This window comes from Phalaenopsis equestris, unplaced genomic scaffold (assembly GCF_001263595.1).
Source record: "Phalaenopsis equestris unplaced genomic scaffold, ASM126359v1 Scaffold000873, whole genome shotgun sequence".
Classification (NCBI taxonomy): Eukaryota; Viridiplantae; Streptophyta; class Magnoliopsida; order Asparagales; family Orchidaceae; genus Phalaenopsis; species Phalaenopsis equestris.
Genome location: NW_018165313.1, coordinates 1,475,681 through 1,485,329, shown reverse-complemented (window position 1 = coordinate 1,485,329; position 9,649 = coordinate 1,475,681). Strand labels below are relative to the sequence as shown.

Genomic DNA, 9,649 nt, shown 5'->3' with positions numbered 1-9,649 from the left:
GATGTATTGATATTTTAGCACTGTACGTTGAAATTTTAGCCCTGTACGAAGATTCAACAAAAAAAAAAAAAAAAAAAAAAAAAACATAGCTAAGAAGACTACAAGTATTATTGCATGGAAAACCAGAAAGAGAGAAAATTACGGAGCCTTACTCAGTTGAAATGATTCAATTATAATGCAATAACTTATAAGGCTTTGTTGGCCCACCAATAGCCGAGAGCAATATTACACAAGGGGGTTGCCAACTGACTTGACTTTGATTAGAAGAGTGACAGAACACATCGGAAAAGTGGCAACGAGTCCTTGTGATAAAAAATTGACGACGAGGGACGTGTGATAGAGGTCTAATGTCAGCTTTGTCCTATCATCTACCTCCATTCATTGACTTAGAGCTCAAATATCTGTTTGAGAAACCATCTTTCAGCACATGGTCCTTATTCATTAATTTTGCATGTGCAGAGCTCAATTCCTCTCTGTCATCGATATAAATCTGAAACAAAAATTAAACTACACTTACAATTGTCTCACCAATAACTTGCTCATAAACAATAAAAAAAAGAGTGATTCTTTACTCATGTTAACAGGCATGAGCAAAAGCCAAAAATGATTTTTTTAACCCAGCTATATAAGGGGATGTATGAAGCTGTCTCTCATCGCTCGCCCGCTTTCTACCCACAGCGAGTAGCCGCAGATCTGAAACCTTCAACTCTGTAAGCAATGGAGATGGCAAGTCTTAGAGCAATACTAAAGATTACATCTTGGACTGTTTCCCTCTTCTCCCTTCTTATCTTCTCAAGCATGAGATCGGCAGGTCAGTTCTAGGCTATTGAGCTCACTCTTCTCGCTACTCAGTTTTACAGATCAAATTCTTCTGGTTTGGTCTGGAATGATAAAATATAATTCCTGGAGATTGTTTATCTTCTTACCTTGGTTGAATTTCTATAGTTTTCAGTTGCAAAGATTGTTTTTTTTAGTGTTTTGCTTTTTGTAGATCTTATTAGGGTTTTCTAAAGTTAGTCGATGCGTTTAATCAAAATCTCATCTGATCTTGTCTTATTAGACTATAAGGCATCTTTTCTTCTGTTTCGATTGGCGTTTCTTTTGTTGCCGACTTACCAGTGTTGAATTTGAAAAGAAAAAAAAAAGCTATAATCCCGGAAATTGACAGTATGAAGCCCTAGGTTAAATTTTGCAATGTCTTGTTCAATCTTTGAAGGCAATTTGTTTAACCGGATCTGAATGCTCCTTTTTGCTGCCTGTACAGAGGCTTATGATTCACTTGATCCGAATGGAAACATAACTATCAAATGGGACATCATGCAGTGGACTCCAGATGGCTATGTTGTAAGCAGACAAGACTATAATCTATGCGAACACAGCCAGAAATTATATAAATGATTTCATTTTGATCTAATAATTGTATCATGAATGCTTTCAGGCAGTTGTAACTATGTTCAATTTTCAACAATATCGTCATATTCAAGCACCAGGATGGGTCTTGGGATGGACCTGGGCGAAGAAGGAGGTGATCTGGTCCATGGTTGGAGCACAGACCACAGAGCAAGGAGATTGCTCAAAATTTAAGAGCAACATTCCCCATTGCTGCAAGAAGGATCCCACAGTTGTAGATCTTCTTCCAGGAACTCCCTATAATATGCAGATCGCGAATTGCTGCAAAGGCGGAGTCATTAACTCTTGGGTTCAAGATCCTTCCACTGCCGCGAGTTCATTTCAGATCAGTGTGGGTCTGGCTGGAACGACTAATAAGACTGTTCGTGCTCCAAAGAACTTCACACTTAATGCTCCAGGCCCTGGGTATACTTGTGGGCAGGCAACTATTGTGAAACCTACTAAATTTATCACACAAGATGGAAGGAGAACAACTCAAGCTCTCAGTAAGTTTGAGACCTCTACATAGTTTTCCTCTCCATTGATTTTATTATGCTTCTTGGTTCAGAGCTTGTAACTGTTAAATTGTTCACAGAAAGGTTCAAGTTTTGGGTGGCTTTCTTTAGTCTTCGCTTTAAGGGTGATCCGCTTTGTCGGATTTGGCCTTCATATTATACATTTTGATCTGATATGCTCAAAATCTTTATTGCAGTGACATGGAATGTTACATGCACATATTCACAACTCCTTGCTCAGAAAACTCCCACATGCTGTGTCTCTCTTTCTTCTTTCTACAATGACACCATAGTCGATTGTCCGACGTGTGCCTGTGGCTGCCAAAATAACATAACTCAGCCCGGAAGCTGCGTGGAGTGAGTTCTGTCGCTTAAAGTCTCGCTCCCAATCTCTAATTAATTTCAGTCTACCTTTTGTGATTCTAACTTTCTCTTTGTTTGGCAGAGAGGATTCACCTTACTTGGCATCCGTTGTGAATGGCCCCGGCAAGAAGACCTTCACACCTTTGGTGGAATGCACACCTCATATGTGTCCTATAAGGGTTCATTGGCATGTAAAACTTAACTACAAAGAGTACTGGAGGATTAAGATCTCTGTAACTAATTTCAACTATCGGATGAATTATACGCAGTGGAACCTTGTCGTTCAGCACCCTAACTTTGACAATGTTACCCAAATATTTAGCTTCAATTACAAGTCCTTGACCCCTTACTCAGCATCAATAAGTGAGTTGAATGCTCCTATACCATGCTTCCGCTCTTCAAATTTTGCTCTAACAATGTTTTTCATGTTTTTCTAATGACACGAGTTACGATTTTCTCTTCAGATGATACTGCAATGCTGTGGGGAGTTAAGTACTACAACGACTTGCTCATGGAAGCTGGTCCTCTTGGAAATGTGCAATCAGAAATACTATTTCGCAAAGATTCGTCGGCTTTCACATTTGAGAAAGGATGGGCTTTTCCTCGACGTTTATACTTCAATGGTGATAACTGCGTTATGCCACCGCCAGATGCGTATCCATGGCTGCCAAATGCGAGCCCGAGGCTAATTCCCATTATCGCTTCGCCAGTCATGGGTTTTCTTGCAATTTTGGCTTGCTTGCTGGGTTATCCCTACTAAAATGCAAAATATAGAGCTTGCTTACATATTTGATTCTTTCAACTTTGTAACATACAACAAGGTTCTATGCTCCACGGTACTGGGAGCCTTATTCAACCATGTCCTCTTCTTAGTAATTTTAAATATGTGTTTGGAAACCGGGGTTGGCTTCTCCACAAGATCATAAAAGTTCAGTTGTAGCAAAGGATGTGTAGGCTCAGGTTTGTGATGGCTGATATTGATGGATAACATTGTTCACTATATCATTAATTACAAATAAGTGATTGGAATTCAATTTTTTTTGCCTGTAGAATGAGCTACATCTCTGTACCATCATGAGCCAGTGCTCATAAAGAACTTTAAATTTCTGTTTTAATGTTTGGTTCTATCATTAAATTTTTAACTCACACAATTTCTATTAAAAAAGAAATGGAATGCTTACAACTCTTTGTAATGAAGAAATTACATGATATGTACTGCTGTGATTTGCTTACACTCTCACCCTTTTTTTCAGGCATAAAACAGTAAATACCAACAAATCCAATATATCTACAGTCCCAAAAAAAATTATCAAGATTCTAAATCTAAATAAATTTAAACGATTACCATGATAATCAAGTAGAAAACAACAGTAATAATGGATGTAGTGACTGTACTGCTTACTGGAGCAGAGTTAGGCAAATGAGGATATGTGTCTGGTGATGGTAGCATGCATTCGTCTCCATTAAAGTATACTTTTCGAGGGAATGCCCAGCCATTTTTGAGGGTGAAAGTGTCGATGTTCTTCTCCATGAGTACCTCCGACTGCACGTTCCCCAAAGGCCCAGCTTCCATTAGTAGGTCATTGAAGTATTTCATTCCATAGAACATGCCCGTGTCATCTGCATCACAGGGTTGTGATTAAGAACATTGATTCATTTCTCTAAAGGAAGTTGTTTCTAAATAATCTAAACTTTCCCAAGTTAATTTCTTTCTTTGCAATTGGAAGGAGTAAATCACCATTAGATTGCAATTAACTGATATTAAAATTTGAACTTTACACATGTTAAGAATGTTGCTTTAGTGATATATCTACAAAAATTTGGGATTGTAAAAATTCTAATTTTCCGTCAAGCAAAAGCTAATTGATGCAAAATGCTTCAAAATGAAGTATAGTAACAATTAACATGGAGAGAATGCTTCATTATTTTGTCTACAGGTTTATGAAGCCAAGTCCTTGCAACTAACTTATCCCTTTTATAATAACTAAAAATCTTACTTCTTTGATCTTCTTTTGAATTCCTTTTATTTTTCTTTACTGGAGCATGACATACTTGTTAAAGTAAGGAGCTTTCTTGTGAGTTATGTAGCTATAATGAGCTACTTACTTATGGATTGGTAGGGCACCAAAGGCTTGTAATCAAAGCTGAACACCTCAGTGACATTGTTGAGATTGGGGTGCTGCACGACAAGCGTCCACTGCGTGTAATTTAGGCGATAGTTGAAGTTCGTGACAGCGATTTTGATGCGCCAATAATCTTTATAATTGAGCTTCACATGCCAGTGCACGCGTATCGGACACATGTGCGTCGTGCACTGGAGCAACGGCGCGTTGTCCTTCCTCGGCGTGTTGACCCCCGCCACACTCAGAAGCTTCGAGTCACTTCTGCAATATCACAGATACACCATTTGTCATATTTCATATACATATCAGTGCAGTTATTTAGGACACATGAATGGGGTGGATTGAGGGTGAGATACTTGATGCAGTTTTTGTTCTTGCAGCCACAGGCACAAGTTGGGCAAGGAGTGATTGTACTGTTGTAGAAAGAAGACAAGGAAACGCAGCAGCTGGGGTTCTTGGAGGCTAGGAATTGTGAGTAGGTGCAAGTTACATTCCATGTCACTGCACAGACACACAGTAAATGCTATTTGTTCAATAATTTTCATCAAAATTGTAATAATGCTATCTCTAATGCTTGTGAAACTCTTAAGTAGTAGTAGAAACAATAAAAGTGAGATTTTTTATCAATCCATATAACTATTTGTTTAATGCTTTTAAGTGCTTTATATCTCCTAGCAATAAATGCAAATTTTGAAGTTCATAGGATGTTAAGAAAAATAATACAATAACATAATATAAGCCATCAAATATGTAGTTAAGTGATCACTAAAGGTGTATTGTTTAGTGAGCCATGGGCTGCACAGCAAATGGGCATTTTTATAATAATAAATAAATTCTCAAAATAGTCTGTTTGTGACATTTTAGTATTAGAATCCATAAAAATATCAAATAATTAGTCGGTATATTTTTTTAATGAGGGCTAAATAATTTTTATCGTAATTTTTTTAAGCAATATTAAAAATATTTGTGGACAAAATTAATATATTTATACACTCCAGGATTAAAATGATCTCTTAAAAAGAGAGATTATTTTTACATTTTTTTTATTTTTTATAATAATAAGTAAATGAGTGGTAGATATCATTTTTATATGATATAATTACATACATATCATCTGAAACATTGCTATTTACAAAACCTAGCATTCAAGTGCTATTTTTGAACTACAGAACCATTAGGTTCAAGCGTCACGATCAAATCATTAAAAATATGATAAAAATGAAAAATATTAGTTGGGGTTTTCTCATGAATTTTGATATTTGAGTGAGAATTTGAAAAATGGAAGAACGAGGTTGCTAGATTTGTAAATAGCAATGTTTGTGGTGCAATGTATGTAAATGTCCCTGCATATGGAGCCATTCATTGAGTTGATTAGTTCACTTAACAGCCTTCAAAGCTTCCCATCACAATTGCACTAACATGAGCACGCCCAACAATCATTACTAGGGTTCAAGATGAAAGAAACTTACTGAGCGCCTGTGTTTTCCGGCGAAGGTCCGGCGTGAGGAAAGTGGTGGGCGGCACAATCTTCGCCGGGCCGCAGGTGTATCCCGGTCCAGGTCCCAGCAAGGTAAAGTTCGTCGGCAGCTTCACCGTCTTGTTCGTCGTGCCGGAAAGCCCTACGCTGACCTGAAACGCTCCGACGGACTGCAATGGATCCTGACCCCATGCGGCGATCACCCCTCCCTTGCAGCAGTTGGCGATCTGCTGGTTGTAGGGGACGCCGGGGAGCAGATCGACGACTGTGGGCGTCTTCTTGCAGCAATGGGGGATGTTGCCTTTGAACTTGGAGCAGTCGCCTTGCTCCGTGGTTTGAGCGCCGACCATGGACCAGATGACCTCTTTCTTCGCCCATGACCAGCCCAAGGTCCAGCCGGGGCTCATTATGTGACGGAACATTTGGAAATTGTTCATTGTTACAACGGCCTTAAGAGAGAAAAGGTGGAATTAGTGTTGATGATGAATGGTACAAAACTTCATGGCATTTCAAGAAAATTTATTCATATAGTAGGGATGCAAATATAACATGTGGATGACCGCACGTTCGGATAATAGTCAAATGCGATCGTGTCGTCATGGATCGCACGACGGCCCATTGAGGCCGTTATTCGGACGTTCGGTCTCTGCGTCTAATATTTTCTTATTCTAATGTGACTCGAAGTCAATTGCCAGATAAATGATTCTTCAATTTAATAATCACAGAAATTTTTAAATATACTACTCAATCTAATGGCATGCCACTATATCTAGTGGTGAAAATAAAAATGACTTGCATTTTTAAGATCATGACAACCAAATATAGATCTTCAATAACTTTGATTTTAGATCTGGTGTATTTTATGGATCTTTGTTTAATTAGTAGTCCATTTGCTAATAATTTATTCTGAAAAAAATATCTTTAGTAATAATGTTGATTCCTGATTTGATCGTGAATTGTATCTAAGGAATATAGCATAAGACATGCGACAGACATATAGATGTAAAACAAATGTGGGATAACAAAGCAGTTAGTCACGCCTTATTTATAACAATCATGGGCACAAGAAAATTTAGAAAGTTCAGTTCAATTATTAAAACTCCAATTATGAAATAAATGATATCTACTTCGACATTTATAACCCGTTTGGGGCAGCTTATTTGGTGCGGTGGTGTTTTGAAAACGCACCTAGTCTGTTTGGATAAACTGCGTTTTGGCAGCTTATGTGTTTTGAAAACGCTGAAAATAGTCTGTTTGTGACAGCATACTGACTACGGTCTGGCTTTTCAAAAAAATAAAAATTTGTAACAGTCTTCACACCTAACTTATCAGCAGATTATTTTTAATCAGCTTATGAGCAGATTATTCAATAAGCTAGAGCTGCCCCAAATAGTTCATTCTCTCATTCCTATCGTAACTCTCACTTTTAAAAAGCTAGAGAATCAATGAACTAAAATATGTCAATCATAAATTTGTCAATAAGAATTTTGAGGTGATCCAAGTGACAAGAAGACAAAGAAGTACAAATAGATAAGGAATTCAATGAACAGAACTTACCACATATCCATCACCAGTCCATGAGATTACATCCCACTTTATTGTAATATTCCCCGTAGGATCCAACGGATCATAAGCCACTAATCCAAAATCAAAATTCAATTAAACAATCTTTGTCAATGGTAATAATAAATAACCACATTTATCATTTCATGATTGAAGTGGCAACCTGCAGAAGAAAACAGCACAGCAGACAATAAGCCAAGGATCATCCATTTTCCTGCAGAACTTTGTTGAGCAGTACATTCAGAACCATTAAGCTCCATTAATGGCAGCTCCGAAGCTTCAGAAATCAAATCAAAATGGAGGTTTCAATGCTTCTGTGAGATTTTAAAGAGATAAATGTGAAGAAGAAGCCTTCCCATGGCGATGATGGCTCACCTACTGGTTTGTTGGCTACTCTAAATCATGTCAAATTTATCATGCATTCTCCAGCTTTTTAATCAATCTCTCTCTTCTTTTTGTTTTTCTTCCATTGTAATCTCTCAGATTTGAAGCAAAGAGTTTGGTGGTTGTTGCAGAGGGAGAAAAGAGGAAGAAGGAAGAAAGTTTGAATGGTACCTTCCAACGGTCATATGGAAGGTGGGAAGTTCGTGGAATAATTAATTAACTCCAGCTGAGATTAGTCATCTCACTAATTATTTAAATGCTTTTAAGGCCTGCTAATTAACCACGTTCTCCTCGGTTAGAAATCACTATATATTCAGATAATTTAGGCAATTTAACTGCAAATACACGCAAATACCTAATATGTAAGTTTTTAAAGTCTAAGCTAGCTCTCAACATGCTAGCATGTCTTTTATTATATATATATATATATATTAAAAGGGAATCGCTATTTGATCCAGTGGGCACCAAATAACGCTTCTTCCATTTAGGTCGAAACCCAGGTGTTCCTTAATTGGTCCGAAGAACCCGCGTCACGAGATTCGAACCTCCAACCCCAGGGACTTACGCCACAGAGAGAGAGAGATATATATATGTATATATGTATGTATATATATCTGTATATATGTATCTGTATTTATGTATATATGTATGTATATATATGTATATATGTATACAAATATATATATATGTATATATGTATACAAATATACATATGTATGTATGTATATATACATATATATGTATACATATATACATATATATATATATGTATATATGTATACATATATATGTATATATACATACATACATATGTATATTTGTATACATATATACATATATATACATACATATATACATAAATACAGATACATATATACAGATATATATACATACATATATACATATATATATCTCTCTCTCTCTGTGGCGTAAGTCCCTGGTATATATATATATAGTGACGAAGATTTACATACATACAATTAATTCCTATGTATTTATAGATTTAACATTTAAATTCAATTTATGTATATATAACAAGTTATCTATGCATGAAAATATGTATTTCACTTTAAAAAAAAATTATAATAGTGATATTTTTGATGTGACATAAACTATTTTAATAGTACATGTAAACAAGTAAAGTTTAGATGTTACTTATGTAAATATATATAGAAAGAAATCAATATACATAAACATGAGTTAGCATGAGTTAGCATTGATTTTGAGGAGATCTAACGGCCTAGAAAAAAGAATGCACAACAATGAATGACCTACAAAAGAGTAGGAGGTTCACTCATCCGATGGAATCAACAAATAAAATTAAGAAATTTAGCTCAAATGAGATAGAAAATCAACTAAAAATTAATGAATTTTTAATTGGCTAAAGCCGAAATTAAAGGCAAACTGAATCAAATTGTAAGTTCAGGCCTTCAGAAAGAAGGTTTGGCAGGATTTTGCATACATTAGATTGCTTGGAAGAAGGTAGAGTTGGGTGGAAGTAAACAGTCTCTATCTTAGGATTGATTACTGCCTGACAACTGAGTTCCACCATCTGAACAGGACTTCTCCCAGCCACCACCATTATAAATAAATAAATAAATAATTAATTAATAAATAAATAACAAGCATGCATATAAATTAAGCTGTTGAAAAAAAAATACACATAATTTATTATTTTATTAATTTAGATTAATTTCAGAAGTTTCAGTTGAATAGAACTAAACTGTAATTCTTAAGTAGTCTTTTAAGGATTTTATGTGGTGCAATTTAAACTTGTAATGAATGTTTCTCTTTTTATGTTTTAAATAAATAAATAAATAAATAAATAAATCAAA

General features: G+C 35.9%; 2 protein-coding genes across 3 annotated transcripts; one reads left to right on the top strand and one right to left on the bottom strand.

Annotated features, from left to right (window-relative positions):
- Nucleotides 1–238: 238 nt before the first annotated feature.
- Nucleotides 239–7,865, bottom strand: LOC110031971 (COBRA-like protein 4). 2 transcript variants are annotated; one of them, XM_020735441.1, is made up of 8 exons: nucleotides 7,806–7,865; nucleotides 7,594–7,707; nucleotides 7,425–7,504; nucleotides 5,860–6,316; nucleotides 4,747–4,891; nucleotides 4,374–4,651; nucleotides 3,670–3,887; nucleotides 239–490 (listed from the first exon to the last, which is right to left on the bottom strand). In XM_020735441.1, the coding sequence occupies exons 2-8, from the start codon at nucleotides 7,688–7,690 to the stop codon at nucleotides 365–367; spliced, it is 1,401 nt and encodes a 466-aa protein (XP_020591100.1). In that variant the 5' UTR covers nucleotides 7,691–7,707; nucleotides 7,806–7,865; the 3' UTR covers nucleotides 239–364. The 2 variants fall into 2 exon arrangements, with proteins under 2 accessions (XP_020591100.1, XP_020591099.1); XM_020735440.1 differs by lacking the exon at nucleotides 7,806–7,865 and having other exon boundaries at nucleotides 7,594–7,710.
- LOC110031972 (COBRA-like protein 3) lies at nucleotides 629–3,304 on the top strand. Its single transcript, XM_020735442.1, has 6 exons — nucleotides 629–811; nucleotides 1,265–1,344; nucleotides 1,439–1,895; nucleotides 2,102–2,261; nucleotides 2,350–2,630; nucleotides 2,732–3,304. Exons 1-6 carry the CDS (start codon nucleotides 718–720, stop codon nucleotides 3,025–3,027), a joined length of 1,368 nt encoding a protein of 455 aa, XP_020591101.1. The 5' UTR covers nucleotides 629–717; the 3' UTR covers nucleotides 3,028–3,304.
- Nucleotides 7,866–9,649: the final 1,784 nt, after the last annotated feature.